Below are 20,741 nucleotides of genomic sequence, written 5' to 3' on the forward strand. Positions count from 1 at the left end.
CAAATAAGATAAATGTGTTATTAATATCAATATTTTTTAGTACTCGAAAATCATATATTTATACTAGATCTAACACATTTGATACTCAAATATCATGTATTTGTACCATATTTTTCATGTTTTGTACCAAATTTCATCCGAAACAAAACATGTGGGCCCAGGGAGTTTAAACAAATTTTTTTTCTGACAGGGACTGATTGTCAATTTAAATTTAAATCTGGGGACTGAATTATAAATTACCGTTCTGTAATTATCTATGACAAAATGAAGATCGTACATTTTTTCAATAAAATTACACTTGGGAACTTGAAACAAAACCTATAAATTTTAACAATGTTTATTTTTTTAATTCGTGGAAAGCAGTTTAATTTCTCTTTGTAATATGTTAAAATGGAAAAGAAGGAGAAGAAGTTCAAATGCCAAATTGAAATAAATAAGTAAATCTAAACATTTATAATAAATAATAATGATTATTTATTATTGCAGTTATGTATCAAATTAATGAAATCTTACACAAAATGCCACATTTCATTCCAAACCCGTGACCCCTTTAAATAATTCCCATGCATAAATACATAACTTGCGCGCCTAGGCAATAGGCATGCACTAGCTCACATGAAGAATTAAACAAACACACAACATGGGAAATTGCATCCTCAAGGTAGTCGCAGACGTAGCACACGAGCTCGAATCGATCAAGATCACACCATACTCCGACCAACTTCGCGTAGAAGGAAGCCGGAAATCTGTCAGAGTGCTGCCTCCCAAGGAGGGTGTGTGGAGAGTGAAGTTGGTGATTGATCCCAAGGATTTGGAGGAGATCATGTCGAAGCAAGTGAACATCGAGGCATTGATAGAGCAAATGCGGGTCGCTGCCATTTCTACTCCTCGACGAGACAAGGGATCCCGGTGGGCTTCAAGTTAAGCCGCCTCCTGCAGCCGCCGTCGCCACTTGCTTTGCTTTCTTTTTCTTTCAATTTTCTTTTCATCCGCAAATATTAAGATATGAAATTCTTCCACGCATGACTGTATTTTAGTCTCCATTTCATACGGGGAACACTGGTCATGATCAATCAAGAATGTCACATATCAACACAAATTTGAACGAAAATAATTAATAAGTGGAAAAATTATTAGCAAAAAACAAAGTGCATGCCAACTGTTCATTATAGGAAGAAGGCTAATAAACACTCAATTCATCAGAAAACATAGCTTGTTTCATCCTATGTGAAAAATCTGGTTTGATCTATCTCCGTACATAACGGATAAAAAATACCGTCCCCAGACAAAGATGCAGAGCCCGACTTGATATAAGTCAGGAACATATGTAGCACCTGGTAAATATATTCACTGCGAATATAATTATCATTTCCTTCTGCATTTTCTATGCGCTTTTGCAAACCAGAAATAATGAGTTCATTGATTTTACCTCGACTCCGTGGCGATAGAAAGCAGGCTGGACTCCATCTTTCTAAACCTCCCACTGAATGGCAGACATCCTCGAGAATATTTGAAAAGTCTAAGGTTTTCACCAATTCTGGAGTGTCACTAAAGTGATCTTTTTAAAAATAAAAATAAAAAATATTGAAAAGGAGATGTTACGAGGAAGCAAAAAATCTTGGAGAAAGTGTCTGGAGACCTTTTTTACACCTCCTAGTTCAGTGGGTATTATTTTGATGAAGCCTAGTCGTAGAAATTCTTGAAAGATTCAAATTCAGCATCTCAATCTGATCTCATATCGAGTGATCTTAAGGTATTTCACAGCTCAAAACTTTTGAACCAGTGACATTCCATCAACATGGACAACACCATATATAGTTGAATGATTATGAAATAAACTCAACAATTATAGACATTACTCAAATCACCAGACAGCTCGAATATGGGCAGCGTCTGCAAGAAGCAAATGTGTGTACTTGAAGATCCGTCCATCCCATTCAAACAATATGTATGCTGCAATATTCTAGCACAACCATTAGTTCCTTGCAATATAGATATGAATAACGTGAAAAAAATAGCACATTTACCTTTCATGATAATGCCATGTAGGAAACTTGGCAGCTCTTTAGTTGATGATGGATCCATCTGTCTTGACATATTCTTTTGTTATTGTTCATTTCCCTCTCCATGTCCGAAGTTATGATGATCAAAACGACAAAAAACTCAGGTTTCTGAACTTTATCAAGACTTTGCTACTGGAGGAGTTTATGCTTGGACTTTTCAGAAATAGAAAGAAGCAATCCCTTCAAGCGGGAAGGGTAAGAAATTTGTTTTGCTGGTAAACTTTGCAAAGCTCAATACAGGATGGACCTACGGATGCCCCCAGACCGAAAAAACAATACAATTTTTTTTTTACTCAAATACAAGAAAATGAAGCCAATCACTAAATCCAAATCTGGGTCTAGAGTTGCTTTTGTCCTTGGAACCGAGGAAGTCATTGCCAATCGCTCTCTCCTTTTCTTTTTCCCTCTTTTGTATATTTATGTTGTCTTAGCAATTGCAAGTTACAATTTGTTTCTAGCTAACTCAGCAGATGTTTGATTTATTTGACCTGAAACATGATGGAGCAATAGATTTTTGGGAGTTCGCCAGATCTATGAACACATATCATCCTGAAACGCCTCAAGAAGAGAAAGCAACTTGTACCAATGAGTTACTCTTCGTGTATAAATTCCCATTACTAGCCATTCCTTCAAACACATCACTTTCTCATGAGTCATGATATTACAGTTATGTTTAATTTGTACAGACATATGGCAGACTGGATTCATCGAAAAGGGCGACATAATGATAATAAATTTATTCAAAGGTTTGTACTGGTAAATCAGATACTTTTAACTTATTTGGTTCAAGATAAAGGAGATTATCAAGGAATTTCTTGATGAATCAAACTTGATCATGTCTGACGATACTATTGAAGGTATAATAGAAAAGGTGCGGACGATGCCATACATTCTTACTCACTATGCTAATTTTAACAGTTGAGGTTATTACTTTCTTTTGTATATGCAGACATTCGACAGAGCAGATTCCGAGAGAGGAGGGAAGATAGACATAGAAGAGTGGAAAGACCTTGTCGGTCAGAAACCATCCTTGTTAAAGAACATGACAATTCCCTACTTGTGGTAATCAATCTATACCATATTTCTTCGATTTTTGTAACACCAAAACCATTTATAACCCAAGATTCAAAACTAGACTAAGTTTGTGAAGTTCAAATCACAATCTCCTTCCAAAGTTCCACCCTAAGCTATTAAAGATGTTGTTTTGTCATGGTGCACAATTTGCGAAAAACACTAACATATTATGCGTTTCACTTTCAGAGACTTAACAGGTACATTTCCTAGTTTTGTGTCAAGATCAGAAAAAGGAGAAGAAATAGCAAACTAGTGTCTATGAAAGGTATATTAACTACTTATGGTATACGTAACTAGGTTCCAAGGAAGTAAAATCCACATAATGTTAAATATCTAACAAGCATTGTTACGATCTTCATTCTCGTGCTATATATTATATGTATACATAATTCAGTACATTAGTTATTGGTTCAGAATTCAGATTTTACCATGGTTATACTCTTGCATTTTACGCCGACATGTCTACAAATTCGTGAGGTAGAATTGCATTGGCAGCATCAGTGTAATTAAACTGGTAGCCACACATGACTTGAAGCATTACTACAAGCCACGTTAGGCGAAACGCAATTTATATTATTTCTCTACGTCCCAACAGCATGGAAAATTTGTGACGTTAAATCTTGACAGACGACAGAAACATAGCTTTATACAAAAATGTTAGCAGAACACATATACATACTTTGAAATGATATCAAGAGCCAAAATTCTGGACAGAAGAGATGTTATTCTTTATATTGTGCGTGAACCGTGAAATTCGTCACAAAAGATTATTTGGCTTTGAGAGCTCCTAGTTAAGTTGCTCTGTCACCAATCTCATACTAAAATGGAGATCCCTTGTCATCTCTTTTATCGTCTCGATACATTCTCTGTTTTTGCTTTGAAGTTTGATACTCATATAAGGAGCAGATCCAGAAGGAGCCTGCTCGATCCCAGTCATTTACTGACCCTTGTGATATATAAGTATTGCCAGATGCATAAGGCTATGGGTTATGGGAAGCTCTACAATTTTGTTTATTAATAACTCACGGATACATTCATAACCAAGATCGAAACTATTTTACAAAAATAGAAACTGATAACATCTGGTTCCAAAATCAGAACTAGAACCAAACACTTGCAATTCAGCTCCAATCCTTTGAAACAAGAAATTGGAAATGAAAAGGCGTGAAATTGTACCCAAAACAATGATTAAGCTCAAGTCCTACTGTAATATCTTCTTGTGATACAAAACAATCATAAAATTCAGCAACTTGTGCATCAGATAATGAAACTGAATTAGTATAATAACCTCATCAGCTGTGTCCTTAGATTTAAAAGAACAAACTTTGGTTCATTAACGAGGCGGGAACTGCACCATGCTCGATTTGTTCGATTCTGATTCCACCTTTTGGTGAAATGGGAACTGCCGATTTTAGATGGCGGTGAGTGAAGAAGATACATTGCCTCAGTAGAAGCAGAAGTCAGACCTTTTACATATATTACTACGCTCCTCAACTAGAGCATACAATCAGCACAACATGGATGCTTTGATGCCATGGAGAAATCAACGCTACTCAAAGGAAGAAAAAAAAGGACGAAAACCATGGATCTTTACCCGGGATGCAAGAATCATCTCTGAACATTGTTGCAGCCAAATATCAAGAAAATGAATCCCACTCGATGCAGGAAAACAAGTTTTCTCCACCCCGCAGCATCAACAAATTCAAGCAGGGAAAAAAACTATTTGAAAATATTACAAAAAAAGAAAGCCCTGATAAAGGGAAAATCACCAGCAAACAAGAAGATTAGATTTTGCGAAGATGGAAAAAGAAAATAAAAAAAATGGAGGTGCGGGGAATCGAACCCCGTGCCTCTCGCATGCGAAGCGAGCGCTCTACCATATGAGCTACACCCCCGTTGACGTTGGGGATGCTGATAGTTGATAATTATTTTATATCACGCCTCTTTTAGTCACTAGATTTTTCATCTTACAGGTATTTTAACTGGTAAAACACTTTTTCTTTTAAGTTAAATCAATTAATGTTATGTGACATTTAAAATTTTTATTTTTATGTTTCAACAAGCCACCTAAGTATTAGAGGTTTAGGTTGGATTTCGATTAGTGGATTTGATATAAAGAAAGTGATTTTCGCTGTGAAATAATTGAATGGTTAACTTCAAATGAGACTCAATTTGAGTATCAATTACTAAAACATATTGAATTTTTTAATATATAAAATATTTGAATTTTGTTCGTTCAATTAAAAGAATGTTTGGCTAAACTTATTAAAAAGAGCTTATAAGCTCTTAGTGCTTAAAAGCTGTTTTACGAGCTTATAAGCTGTTAGAACTTATTTTAAAAATAAGCTGTTAAAATGTTTGGGTAAACTTATTTTAAACAACTTTAAGATGTTGATATGTTTGGTATTATAAGATCTTTTTATTGTCAAAATTACCAAAAAAGGTATAATTCTATGAACATAAAATTTTGAGTTATACACATACGAAAATAGTTTTAGAATAAACATATATTAAAAAAATAAAATTATTTTAATATTTTATTTTAGAAAAATTTATGTGATATGTAATTTTTTTTAAAAATAATATTTAATATTTAATTGGTGGAGGATATGATGGAGATTTATGAAAATATTCAAAGATATTTTAAAGAGATAAAATATTAAAATAAGATTTTTTTTGAAAAAAATATCTCTCCCTTACTTTTTTAAAAACAACTTATAAGCTGTTTTTAAAAAATTTTGCCAAACAAAATTTGAGAGCTTAAAAGCTCTAAAACAGCTTATAAGTTGTTCTCAAGAGTTTTTAAGGTCTCCCAAACACCCTCTAAGTCTAGAGATTTCAAACCTGTCAATGAAGCCGTAATCTCGTTAAGCAGGGGTTGTGCTAAAGCACAGCGTGTGGGTAATGGACATAATATTTTTGCTAAATCCGACCCTTAACTTGGATTGCGGGGATCCCATCTTACACCAGCTGTCTGAACAAATCGATAGTCACAAATTTGAAGTGGAGGATTTGATTACTAATGAGCTAGCTAGGGGCATTGGAATGAAGAGTATGTGAGATCAATATATATTCCCTATATATCCATGAAACATAAGCGATTTTAAACATTCCTTTAGACACTCGAATCTGGTTGGGTAGCAAGAGTGGTTATGGAATGGAAAAAAAAACAGTTTAACATCTCCAGCTTCTCAATCCCAGCACCCCGACATCTCTTGGTGAAAAAAAACATAAGCGATTTTAAACATTCCAGTTTAAGATTTTGCATAATGATTCTATGGTGATGTTTGATAGTAATATGAGTTGGGTATTTGAATTTCTGGACATGTATCGTAATAACCTTTCTTTGTGTGCTGTTCGTGTGGATGATGCATGCTTATACTTTAATTAATTATGTTTGGAAACCACCGTTGTCGGGCAGCTTACGATTGGATGTGGATGCGGCTTATGATGTAAAGCGGAATAAGTATAGTGTTGGGGCTGTGGTGCACGATGCTAAAGGGTTAGTGCAGTTGCTTGTCGTATCTGGTATTCGGGCTCTATTAAGGGTGCAGAGTTGTCTGCTATTAAGTTAGTGTTTGGGAGAACTTCTTAGAAGCACTTTTCAACTTTTTCGTTAACAAAAATTTGAAATTTTGTGAAATTTTGTTAACGAAAAGTTAGAAAAGTGCTTTCTAAAAGCTCTCTCAAACACTATCTAAGTGTCATGGGATGGATTTTTGTGCTTGAAGAGAGGTCTCGAGCAAGTAAGTATCTACTCGGATTCAATGGATGCGGTGAGGGCTGTTCTTGCTCCTAATGACGATAGGAGCACTGAGGGAGTTGTGGACTTGTGGCGCTTGAAATCCGATTTTTGATGGATTTTGAAAGCTTCATTCCTATTCACCATATGCAAAGATCGAAAAACAATGCGGCACATACGTTAGCTCAAAAAGCAAATTTGCTCTCTTCAAATTTAGATTGAGGTGATGGCCCTTTTCCAGATTGGCTTCTGGATGTTGTAAGCCAAGACTTGGTTTCTCAATATTAATGAATTTGGTTTTTCTTTTAAAAAAAAAAAAAAAGGATTTTTGCTCAAGATTTTATACCTATTGTGCGGGCTAATTTTATATATTTGTTAGTTTCAATTTTAAATCCATTCTTCCAACCTAATCATTTTTAATCCATGTTTTTATTCGAAATTTCTTCATGTGTTTTTTTTTCTTATACATATATTCTAATTTATGTTAGGGTAGAAAATAAAACTTGTGAACAGAGATAAGATAATAATATGCGTTTGGCCTATTTTCATGAAACTAATTACGAGATTTTATTTAATACGAGGAAAAAAAAATCGACATACTAGGGTCGACCAATTTGATTTAAGGGATGCGCGTCAACAAATATCCGTAGTCAAATACGATAGAGTTCTCAAAAAATTCACAAGTTCTAATAGAGTCTCTCTAAATTAATATTCGATAAATTAATAATATCTTTAAAATAATTTTTTTCACTGATAGAGTTCTCAAAAAATTAACAAGTTTTAATAAAATTTCTCTAGATTAATATTCGATAAATTAATAACATCTTTAAAATAATTTTTTTCATTTCTGACTTGGGCATGTCTATTAAGTCAATATTTCGACAAATTAATAAGATAATAAATTTTTGAAAAACTATTATATAAAATATACGGTCTCAATCAATATCATAAATTAATAATCATCTAAAATTACAAATTATACATATGAGAAGTTAGCAAAAGCTAATTATCTTGTTGTTTGTTTTTCTTGAAATTCAAATCTAATTGAATTTTATCTAAATATAATTTCTCTCATTGCATCCAAGAGTTTTGATATTGTTGAACAAGTTGGACCATGCATTCAATAATGGTAGGTGGGAAAATAAATGTCAAAAATGGTGGCATATTTATTGAACGAAGAAAACGCGTGAATGTGTTCTTGTTCAGACAGGCTCCGCACCTATAAATAGATGCATCGTTCAAAGGTTTCAGTATCCCACAGCTCGAGCAATTCTTCAGTTCTCGAGTGTTTTTCTTCTCTTCAGTATATTTCTATATATTGTGAGATAGTTTTTCTCCTGTATTAAGAGAGTGAGTGTCTCTTTGAAAACACAGAGAGATGTTGTAATTCTCCAAATATTACAGTGGAATCTTTTAGTCTTGCCCGTGGTTTTTACCCTAATAATTTTTGGGGGTTTTTCACGTAAATCTTGTTGTCTATTTTATTCTTCAATTTCCATAGTTTCTATCTCGTAATGCCGCACCTGGGACCAACAAGCGGTATCAAAGCCTTGGCATAAATTTTCTTAAAATTCTAAGTATGCTCTGTGGTTGCAGCTGTGACTGATCTTCCACATCAGAAAAGATTTTTTGAAGATTTTATAAGGCAGGATTCTTGTAGTCAAGATGACGGCAAAATACGAGATAGAAAAGTTCAATGGGAGCAATTTTTTGCTGTGGAAATTGAAGGTGCAAACAATTCTAACAAAGGAGCGTTGTTTGGCAGCTATTGGAGATAGACCGGCGGACGTCACGGACGATCAAAAGTGGAATGAGATGAATCACAATGTTGTTGCCAATTTGCACTTGGCTATAGAGGATGAAGTTTTGTCAAGTATCTTTGAAATAAAAAGCGCAAAAGTTATTTGGGATACTCTGACAAAATTGTATGAGGTCAAGTCACTACACAACAAAATTTTCCTAAAGAGAAAGCTTTATACTCTTCAGATGGCGGAATCCTCATCGATGACCGACCATATCTGTGACGACCCGAGTTCTAATCTCTCATTAATCAAATCATCATATATCATAGACCAAGAATCAAAGTCTAAATAAAGAAAAAAAATTTATTTTTTTTTTAAAAAAGTGAGCACCTCGCTCGATCGGGTATATTCACCCGATCGAGCGAGCCCTCAGCTCAGCCTCTCGGGTGAAACAAATGTTGGCCTCGCTCGATCGGTCAATATTCACCGATCGAGCGAGCCAAGTTTGCTCAGCTTTCTGTCCAGGAAATGAAAGCCTCGCTCGATCGGTAGGAATCGCCCAATCGAGCGAGCACACGTCCAGAAGAAAAGAAACAGATCCTACTTTGCTGTCAACACAAGTTCTTCTATTCATTTTCATGTAACATCAATTCATACAAAGCCTATTCCAAATCATAAGCTAACATGCATTCTAACATGATATAAATTGATAAAATTAAACCATAACAAAGCCTTAATATCAACTCAAGAAAGGCTCACATAACAAACAATAATCTTTGTTATACAAAAAGGATTAAGCTACAACATGTTGTCTTAAGGATTTACAACATCATCTCAAATCCTATATACATCAACAAGACAACAACTTAATAACCAACAAGTCTTGGTACAAGTAGCTATAACATGATCATGTTTTGGAACTCAATACCAACATTGACAACTCAAAATATCTAAACTCGGATCATCACGCTATTCTCTCATCCCTTGTTCTTCAAGTTCGCTTTTGTCCTGTACCACTCCCGCCTATTGCCATGACACATACAACACAACAATAGCCGGATAACTCCGGTGAAAAATATATTTCCCAGTAAAAGCAACTAAACATGCATAGCAAAACATATATCAAATTCATGATATAAAAGTAACTACAATGCATGTTTTAAAACAAGGTTTTCTAGTTCATCGTTTGGGATCCCGAGAAGAAGATATCATAACTAACCACCGACTCTCCCGATCGAGGTGGGGCTACTTATCTTGCTTCTCTAGACTTTGAAGCCATTATATATGTAAATCAGACGCTAGACTAAATCAACCACCCATGCCATACATATATAATTTCTCAAATCGTCTAATCGAACGTTTTCGTTTATTTCGAAATCAAAGAACAAGTCTTACAAGATGAATGCAATATATATCAATAAGATCACATTCATTAACATCAAGACTTATTCAAACATTCATAGGAAAACATATAAAAGCAACTAAGAAAATAAGTATGTGATTTAGGGAACTCGATACAAACCATCTCGAGTTATAATCCCCTTCAAGTAGTAGTCTACTTTTACCTTTCAAGTGTGAAGTTTATGGTGTCTTCTAGGTGTCCAAATCTGTATAATTATCAACCATAAGCCTAATCTCAAAATCTGCACTTAAAACCATTCAAACTCCATTGTAGAATAACTTCAAACCTTGATCTTTCTTCTATCGATTCGAAGTTGACGTTTTCGAGCTTGATGGTATTCAAAACCAATCTGAAATAAAGTGTTGAAAGCTTACCAACATCAGCTAGAACTCATCAAAATCACAGCTCAATACAAAATAGCAAAACAACTTCAAATCAAAAGTTCGACGACATATCGGTATCATTCGGCAATCCGAAACTCAACTATATCAAATATAACAATTATCTACATCTTATATTCATCAAAACCAGCAAGAATTCTTCAATATATCAGCAGGTATACTTTCGAATAATCAGCTGGTACTATAAGAATAACATCGATAGCCATCCTTCAACCCGAACTCGATAGAACAACGAATACAAACTCAACAACATCAATTCCTCATCACATCTGATCTCTACCATTTTCGACTTCTCAAATCATAAGGAACTAAAATAAAACTTACATCAAATCGAAGGTCTTCTTGCAAGGAGTCCAGAACCTTTTTTGGAATCGAATTCGGACACCCGAAACTCAAGATATAGCAATTACAAGTTGAAGAAAATATTGAAGCTAGCTTTGTTCTTCCTCTCGGTTCCTCTTTTGAAATTTCTGATGAAGTTTAATGTATTACACGTGAATACATAATCGAAAAACAAGTGTCCAACTACAAAATAAGGATTTTGCACTTTGGCCCCTCAAGTTTTCAATAATTGCAATTCAGTTCTCAACTTCCCATTTCATTCAATTTCAATCCTAAATAATTTAAAAATATTAGAATTTAAATCAAAACTCCAAATATTCCCAAATTAAATATTCTTGGATTAAAATTAAATAATTTCGGGCGTTACAATTCTCTCCCACTAAGACACGATTTCGTCCTCGAAATCTCAAATACGAATAGCACATAAGATATATCGGATAACAGAAAACTAAAGGAGAACTCACATCATTGAAACATCTCTGGAAATCGTTGCCTCATGTCTGATTCTGTCTCCCAAGTAGCTTCTTCAATACCATGACGACTCCACTGGACCTTCACAAGCGGAATAGTCTTCGTTCGGAGTTGCTTCTCTTTATGATCAAGGATCTGAATTGGCTTTTCAAAATAACTCAAAGTTTCGTTGAGTTCAGCCTCATTAGGTTGAAGCACATGAGATTCATCAGCAAGGTATTTTCGAAGCATCGATACATGAAAGACATCATGTATCCTAGATAAAAATGGAAGCAAAGCTAATCGATAGGCAAGATTGCCTATTCTCTCCAGAATCTCATACGGACCGATATATCGTGGAGACAACTTTCCTCGCTTGCCAAATCGTACAGTACCTCTGAACGGAGAAATCTTCAAAAATACACGATCCCCCTGTTCAAAAGACAAAGGTCGACGTCGGATATTGGCATACTTTGTTTGTCTATCCTGTGCTGTCTTCATTCTCTTCTGAATAAGCTTCACTTGTTCAGTCATATCTCGAATCATATCAGGTCCAATGTCAGGTACCTCTGAAATATCATCCCAGAAAAGAGGTGATCGACACTTTCTACCATACAGAGCTTCAAACGGAGCCATCTCAATACTCGATTGATAGCTATTGTTGTACGAGAATTCACAAAGAGGTAATGAATCTTGCCAACTCGTGCCAAAATCAAGCGCTACAGCTCTCAACATATCCTCCAATGTCTAAATGGTATGCTCAGACTGTCCGTCTATCTGTGGATGATAGGCTGTGCTCAAGTGTAACTGAGTACCCAAAGCACTCTGTAAACTGTGCCAAAAGTATGACGTAAATCGAGGATCACGATCTGATACAATAGACTTCGGCACTCCATGCAATCTGAAAACTTCTTGAACATAAAGCTCTGCCATCTGATCGTGTCTATATGTCATACGATAAGGTATAAAACACGCTGAATTCGTCAATCTGTCTATAATCACCCAGATAGCATCGCAACCTCTAGAAGATCGAGGTAACTTCGTCACGAAGTCCATGGAAATATGATCCCATTTCCATTCCGGCACTGATAAACTCTGTAACAAACCAGGCAGTTTCTTCCTTTTCAGCCTTCACCTGTTGGCAATTAAGACATCGAGACACAAAATCAGTGATATCGGACTTCATTGGTTTCCACCAATATCGAGTCTTCAAATCGTTGTACATCTTCCTGCCTCCAGGATGAATACTATAACAACTACAATGCGCCTCTTTCAGTAGTTTTTGTCGCACATCAGAAATATCAGGCACTACAAGGCGATTGTTTACATACAAAAGATCATCTCGAACCTGGTATTCAGATACATGCCCTGATCGGACTTTCTCAATCGAATTCTGCACATTCTGATCAAGTTTCTGAGCATCTTTAATTCTCAAAAGTAACTCTGGTTCAACTTTAATTTGATAAAGTCGCAAAGGCTGATAATTCATATCAAATACTAATCCAGAATAACAACAGTCTTCAATCAAATGGGATATACCAATCGTCGATAGGGATAAAGAACATACCTTTCGACTCAATGCATCAGCTGCTGCATTCGATTTTCCCGGATAGTATTTAATCTCACAATCAAAATCTTTAAGCAAATCAAGCCATCTACGCTGTCTCATATTCAATTCTGACTGTGAAAACAAATATTTCAGACTCTTGTGATCAGAATAAATCTCAAACTGTTCCCCGTATAAATAATGTCGCCAAATCTTCAAAGCAAATACGATGGCAGCCAATTCAAGATCATGAATCGGGTATCTGGTCTCATGAGGTTTCAGCTGTCTCGAGGCATAAGCAATCACATGCCCTCGCTGCATCAAAACACACCCCAAACCTCGATGAGATGCATCACAATAAACAGTGAAACCACCAGTACCTGAAGGAATCGTCAAGACTGGTGCACTGGTCAGTCGCTTCTTCAACTCAATAAAACTGGATTCACAAGCTTCAGACCAGATAAAAGGAGAATTCTTCTGAGTTAACTGAGTAATCGGCTTCGCAATACTGGAAAAATCTTTGATGAAACGACGATAATACCCAGCCAAACCCATAAAACTACGAATTTCAGGAACAGATGTAGGTCTAGACCAATTGATCACTGCCTCAAATTTACTTGGATCAACAGATATACCATCTCCGGATATGATATGTCCAAGAAAAACAACCTGTTTCAGCCAAAACTCACATTTCGACAGTTTAGCATACAGTTTCTCAGATCTCATAGTCTTCAACACAGTTCTCAAATGCTCAGAATGATCAATCAAATTCTTTGAATATATCAAAATATCATCAATAAATATTATCACAAAATCATCGAGATATTTCTGAAACACACGGTTCATCAAAGCCATAAACACAGCTGGAGCATTTGTCAGACCAAATAGCATAACTATAAACTCATAGTGACCATACCTGGTTCTGAAAGCAGTTTTCGGAATATCAGAATCCCTAACTCTCAGCTGATGGTATCCAGATCTCAGATCGATCTTGGAATACACAGAAGAACCCTGCAATTGGTCAAATAAATCATCAATACGAGGCAAAGGGTATTTGTTCTTTACCGTTGCCTTGTTCAGTTGCCGGTAGTCGATGCACAATCTCATTGAACCGTCTTTCTTTCGAACAAATAATACTGGAGCACCCCAAGGAGAAACACTGGGTCGAATGTATCCCTTGGCCAGTAAATCTTCCAACTGATCTTTCAACTCTTTCAATTCTACTGGTGCCATTCGATAAGGTGCTTTCGAAATCGGTGCAGTACCTGGCATCAGTTCTATGTTGAAATCAATCTCACGATACGGAGGTAGTCCTGGAATTTCATCGGGGAAAACATCCGCAAATTCACTAACCACTGGCAAGTCAGCCAGGTTCGGGCTAGTTTTCAGAACATCAACTGTATAAACAATAAATCCCTCCGCTCCTTTCTGCAAAAGTTGGGTCATTGATAATGCAGAAATCAGAGGAATCTTAGCACGAGAACCCTTACCATAGAATTTCCATTCTCCAGCCATCTCAGGTCTGAATCTTACTATATTTTGAAAACAATCTACGGTAGCTCTGTACTTGTTTAGCATATCAATCCCGATAATGCAGTCAAAATCAGACAAACCAAGCACAAAACAATCTATCTCTATCTCATTACCGTCATATTGTAACAAACAATTCTTAACTGTCTGAATAGATATAAGACCTTTCCCCAAAGGAGAAGAAACAGATACTATAACAGGTAATGATTCAACAGGCAAAGCATGTAAGGATGCAAATTGTGTAGAGATAAACGTATGGGATGAACCTGTATCTATCAATACATATGCAGGATAACCACAAATAGAATAGTTACCTGCAATCACATCATCTGGTGCTCCCTGTTCCTGTTCCTCCGTCAGTGCAAAGACATGAGCCTGCTGTCTCTGTGGCTGACTGTCTGTCTGACTTCCTCCTGGCCTTGACTGTTGCTGTGGATGTGGTGGTTGGAAGGAATGAACAGAAGAGGCTTGCCTTGCAGGTTGAGCCACTGATCGTGATGACTCTGCATTTCGTGACTATCCAGAACCTCTCTGAGGACACACCCTCGCAAAATGGCCAGTCTGATGGCATATATGGCACCTCCCAGATACACCTCGGTGCTGATCGGTTGGATGACCTCCACCACAACTGTTACAAAACACTCCTGACTTCTGTTTCATGCCACTGGAACTCGAAGAACTGCTCCCTGACTTTTTAAACTGTTTTCCTCAAGCTTGCAAATATCCTTTCTTGCCACTGCTACTACCACCACTTTCAAATTGAGGAGGTTGTTGCGAGATTGGAGCTGAGGGTTGTGAATGTCTCGGAGGCTGAGCGATATACAAAGCTCCTCGCTGTTGTATCAAACCAGCTTCCGCTCCTTTGGCACTGTTCAAAGCATCAGCAAAATTATTCGGTTGCCTTGTGTTTACCAAAGTAAAGACCTCCGGAGTCAGTCCATTAATGAACTGATCAGCCATTGCCTCATCACTATCAGCAACATGTGGAGCAAAACGTAGCAATGTAGTGAATTTTGCAACATAATCTTCAATATTTAAGTTTCCCTGCTTCAGGTTCGCAAATTCTGCACCTTTATCTTTGCGGTAAGACACTGGAAAGAAGCGTTGGTAAAACTCAGTTTTGAAGACATTCCACGTCAGTACAGTTCCTCTACGCTTCAAAGCTTTCTTGGTCGTGGACCACCAGCTCTTCGCAACCTCATGCAACTGATGTCCAATTAATCTGACTCTTCGCTCATCACCATAATCAAGCGAATCAAACAACATCTCCATGTCATCGAGCCATCCTTCACATACAACTGCATTTTCAGTACCGTTCAGAGTAGGCGGATGGTATGATTGAAAGCGTTTGAGCAGTGTTTCCATCGGAGTGGCAGTCATATCTGTCATATCTCGAGAGGTACTTCCCTGTTCATTGCTTGGGACTGCAGCTTGAGGTATTATCGGTGTTACCACCGTTTGTTCCGGCAGAGGAGTATGAACCTGAGGTCTAAGAGGAGTTCGTCCTGGTCTTCGAGACATATCTGATTATCAAAAGGGTTAGGATACCACAATCATCAAATCTATCTCAGTCCTCCTCCGATCATCTTACCTCTGATCAAAATTCGGTTCTGATTCAATCGTCAAAAAAAATAATCGAAGTATTCAACAAGACATGCTTCCAATCCATTCAGATAATCAGGTAGCATATCATAATTCATCAGAACACATGGCTCTAATCATTTCAGATATTCCAGTAAGCATGCGTCTTCATACTTTCAAATAAAATAATTACAACATCGTGTAATAAAATACTTGAAAGTAAATCATGCTAGCATTTACCACATGTAATTCAATCATGTAATTAAATCATAGTATAATTAAAATAAATAAGCAAGGAAGATGACTCGATCTACCCCACTTACTATCTAACTCAGTCCAGAATTTTTCTTGCTCTGATACCACCTGTTGTGATGACCCGAGTTCTAATCTCTCATTAATCAAATCATCATATATCATAGACCAAGAATCAAAGTCTAAATAAAGTAAAAAAAAATTATTTTTTTTTTAAAAAAGTGAGCACCTCGCTCGATCGGGTATATTCACCCGATCGAGCGAGCCCTCAGCTCAGCCTCTCGGGTGAAACAAATGTTGGCCTCGCTCGATCGGTCAATATTCACCGATCGAGCGAGCCAAGTTTGCTCAGCTTTCTTTCCAGGAAATGAAAGCCTCGCTCGATCAGTAGGAATCGCCCGATCGAGCGAGCACACGTCCAGAAGAAAAGAAACAGATCCTACTTTGCTGTCAACACAAGTTCTTCTATTCATTTTCATGTAACATCAATTCATACAAAGCCTATTCCAAATCATAAGCTAACATGCATTCTAACATGATATAAATTGATAAAATTAAACCATAACAAAGCCTTAATATCAACTCAAGAAAGGCTCACATAACAAACAATAATCTTTGTTATACAAAAAGGATTAAGCTACAACATGTTATCTTAAGGATTTACAACATCATCTCAAATCCTATATACATCAACAAGACAACAACTTAATAACCAACAAGTCTTGGTACAAGTATCTATAACATGATCATGTTTTGGAACTCAATACCAACATTGACAGCTCAAAATATCTAAACTCGGATCATCACGCTATTCTCTCATCCCTTGTTCTTCAAGTTCGCTTTTGTCCTATACCACTCCCGCCTATTGCCATTACACATACAACACAACAATAGCAGGATAACTCCGGTGAGAAATATATTTCCCAGTAAAAGCAACTAAACATGCATAGCAAAGAATATATCAAATTCATGATATAAAAGTAACTACAATGCATGTTTTAAAACAAGGTTCTCTAGTTCATCGTTTGGGATCCCGAAAAGAAGATATCATAACTAACCACCGACTCTCCCGATCGATGTGGGGCTACTTATCTTGTTTCTCTAGACTTTGAAGCCATTATATATGTAAATCAGATGCTAGGCTAAATCAACCACCCAGGCCATACATATATAATTCCTCAAATCGTCTAATCGAACGTTTCCGTTTATTTCGAAATCAAAGAACAACTCTTACAAGATGAATGCAATATATATCAATAAGATCACATTCATTAACATCAAGACCTATTCAAAAATTCATAGGAAAACATATAAAAGCAACTAAGCAAATAAGTATGTGATTTAGGAAACTCGATACAAACCATCTCGAGTTATAATCCCCTTCAAGTAGTAGTCCACTTTTACCTTTCAAGTGTGAAGTTTATGTTGTCTTCTAGGTGTCCAAATCTGTATAATTATCAACCATAAGCCTAATCTCAAAATCTGCACTTAAAACCATTCAAACTCCATTGTAGAATAACTTCAAACCTTGATCTTACTTCTATCGATTCGAAGTTGACGTTTTCGAGCTTGATGGTATTCAAAACCAATCCGAAATAAAGTGTTGAAAGCTTACCAACATCAGCTAGAACTCATCAAAATCACAGCTCAATACAAGATAGCAAAACAACTTCAAATCAAAAGTTCGACGGCATATCGGTATCATTCGGCAATCCGAAACTCAACTATATCAAATATAACAATCATCTACATCTTATATTCATCAAAACCAGCAAGAATTCTTCAATATATCAGCAGGTATACTTTCGAATAATCAGCTGGTACTATAAGAATAACATTGATAGCCATCCTTCAACCCGAACTCGATAGAACAACGAATACAAACTCAACAACATCAATTCCTCATCACATCTGATCTCTACCATTTTCGACTTCTCAAATCATAAGGAACTAAAATAAAACATACATCAAATCGAAGGTCTTCTTGCAAGGAGTCCAGAACCTTTTTCGGAATCGAATTCGGACACCCGAAACTCAAGATATAGCAATTACAAGTTGAAGAAAATATTGAAGCTAGCTTTGTTCTTCCTCTCGGTTCCTCTTCTGAAATTTCTGATGAATTTTAATGTATTACACGTGAATACATAATCGAAAAACAAGTGTCCAACTACAAAATAAGGATTTTGCACTTTGACCCCTCAAGTCTTCAATAATTGCAATTCAGTTCTCAACTTCCCATTACATTAAATTTCAATCCTAAATAATTTAAAAATATTAGAATTTAAATCAAAACTCCAAATATTCCCAAATTAAATATTCTCGAATTAAAATTAAATAATTTCGGGCATTACAATATCAATACGCTGAATACTCTATTTTCCCGGCTCACGTCTATGAGGCATAAAATAGAGGAAAAAAAACGTGTGGAGCTTCTACTTCAAAGTCTACCAGATTCATACGATCAGCTCATCATCAATGTTACCAATAATGTTCTTTCGGATAATTTAAATTTTGACGACGTCTTAACTGCGGTTTTTGGAGAAGAGAGTCGTCGAAGGAACAAGGAAGATAGGTTGGTAACGTCAAAGCAAGCAGAGGCTTTACCGATGACGAGAGGAAGATTGACGGAGCGTGACTCCAGTGGGAGCCACAGATATGGTAGATCCAAGTCAAGAAGTAAGAAGAAGAATATTTACTGCTTTAAATGTGGCGGTAAAGGGCACTTCAAGAGAGAGTGTACAAAGAGCATCGATAAAGGATCTCAAGGAAATGTGTCCAGTACTTCAGGCGGTGGTGAAATATTATTCAGCGAAGCAGCAACGGTTGCGGAAGGCAGACAAAAATTTTGTGATGCATGGATTATGGATTCAGGAGCGACGTGGCATATGACGTCAAGGAGAGAATGGTTCGATCAGTATGAACCAGTCTCAGGAGGATCTGTATTCAAGGGAAATGATCATGCCTTGGAAATCGCTGGGGTCGGTACCATTAAAATTAAAATGTTTGATGGTACTATTCGCACCATACAGGAGGTACGACATGTGAAGGACCTGACAAAGAATCTTTTGTCTTTGGGGCAATTGGATGATATTGGGTGCAAAACCCGTATCGAGAAAGAGATCATGAAAATTGTGAAAGGCGCGCTTGTGGTTATGAAGGCAGAAAAGGTTGCTGCAAATCTGTATGTATTGTTGGGAGAAACACACAAAGAGGCGGAACTAGCTGTTGTATCAATTGGTTCGGGAGAAGAATCAACAGTGTTGTGGCATAGAAAGCTTGGACATATGTCAGAACGAGGAATGAAGATTCTCTCTGAACGGAAGCTGTTGCCAGGGCTTACAAAAGTGGCTCTACCCTTTTGTGAGCATTGTGTTACCAGTAAACAACACAGATTGAAGTTTGGCACGTCTACTGCCAAGAGCAAAGGAATATTGGAGCTGATTCATTCTGATGTTTGGCAAGCACCGATGGTATCCCTAGGAGGAGAGAGATACTTTGTCTTGTTTATTGATGATTTCTCTAGGAGATGTTGGGTGCATCCAATTAAGAAGAAGTCAGATGTTTTCGAAGTCTTCAAAGTTTTCAAAGCGCGGGTTGAACTTGATTCTGATAAGAAAATCAAGTGTTTGAGGACTGACAATGGAGGAGAATATACCAGTGATGAATTTGATGCATTCTGTCAGCATGAGGGCATCAAAAGACAATTCACGATGGCTTACACGCCTCAACAGAATGGAGTAGCAGAGCAGATGAACAGAACTTTGTTGGACAGAACAAGGGTCATGTTGAGTACTGCAGGTCTAACAAAGTCATTTTGGGTAGAAGCAGTCAAAACCGCTTCTTATATCATCAATCGTTCTCCTTCAGTGGCGATTGATTTGAAGACTCCAATGGAGGTGTGGACTGGAAAGCCAGCTGATTATTCTCGGTTACAGACATTTGGAAGTCCGGTGTACGTGTTGTACAATGAACAAGAAAGATCAAAGTTGGATTCCAAATCCAGAAAGTGTATCTTCTTGGGCTATGCTGATGGAGTAAAGGGGTTTCGCTTGTGGGATCCTACTGTCCACAAGCTTATCATCAGCAGAGATGTTATCTTCGAGGAAGATAAAGTGAAGGGAGACAAAGACACACTGAATTTAGAAACTTCTATCATTCAGGTGGAAAATAAGACAGACGAAGATCAAGTTTCTTGTGAAGCAGTACCAGAGCACGAAGAACAAGAACCAGTTGAGTCAGAGGTTTCCAAAGTGAGGCAGTCAACTTGAGAGAGAAGACCACCAGGATGGATTTCAGATTATGTCATTGAAAGCAACATTGCATATTTTCTATTAACAGAGGATGGTGAGCCATCGATTTTCCATGAGGCTAGTCAAAGCTCGGATGTATCCCTGTGGATGACAGCGATGCAGGAAGAATTGGAAGCATTGGACAAAAACAAAACATGGGATCTTGTTACACTACCACGAGGGAGGAAAGCTATCGGTAACAGATGAGTCTATAAGATCAAGCGTGATGGCAATAACCAAGTGGAGCGGTATCGTGCGAGATTGGTTGTCAAAGGGTACACTCAGAAAGAAGGTATTGACTTCAATGAGATATTTTCTCCTGTGGTT

General features: G+C 36.9%; 1 protein-coding gene, 1 long non-coding RNA gene and 1 other non-coding gene across 4 annotated transcripts; 1 reads left to right on the forward strand and 2 right to left on the reverse strand.

Annotated features, from left to right (window-relative positions):
- Nucleotides 1-491: 491 nt before the first annotated feature.
- Nucleotides 492-4,974, reverse strand: LOC140865331 (uncharacterized). 2 transcript variants are annotated; one of them, XR_012144562.1, is made up of 4 exons: nt 4,426-4,974; nt 2,028-2,690; nt 1,430-1,953; nt 492-1,059 (listed from the first exon to the last, which is right to left on the reverse strand). It is a non-coding gene; the product is annotated as an uncharacterized lncRNA (long non-coding RNA). The 2 variants fall into 2 exon arrangements; XR_012144561.1 differs by having other exon boundaries at nt 2,028-4,974.
- TRNAA-CGC (transfer RNA alanine (anticodon CGC)) lies at nt 4,960-5,032 on the reverse strand. Its single transcript has one exon. It is a non-coding gene; the product is annotated as a tRNA-Ala (tRNA).
- A 14,215-nt stretch (nt 5,033-19,247) lies between these two features.
- LOC140860594 (uncharacterized mitochondrial protein AtMg00300-like) lies at nt 19,248-20,393 on the forward strand. Its single transcript, XM_073263596.1, has 2 exons — nt 19,248-19,595; nt 20,286-20,393. Exons 1-2 carry the CDS (start codon nt 19,248-19,250, stop codon nt 20,391-20,393), a joined length of 456 nt encoding a protein of 151 aa, XP_073119697.1.
- Nucleotides 20,394-20,741: the final 348 nt, after the last annotated feature.

This window comes from Henckelia pumila, chromosome 4, assembly GCF_033568475.1.
Source record: "Henckelia pumila isolate YLH828 chromosome 4, ASM3356847v2, whole genome shotgun sequence".
NCBI lineage: Eukaryota > Viridiplantae > Streptophyta > Magnoliopsida > Lamiales > Gesneriaceae > Henckelia > Henckelia pumila.

Bases quoted from the DNA above. Each gene is read 5' to 3' on its own strand.
- LOC140860594 (XM_073263596.1), top strand. From the start codon at position 19,248: ATGAAAATTGTGAAAGGCGCGCTTGTGGTTATGAAGGCAGAAAAGGTT. The intron at 19,596-20,285 runs GTATCCCTAGGA...TCTATCATTCAG, and splicing joins ATGTTTGGCAAGCACCGATG to GTGGAAAATAAGACAGACGA.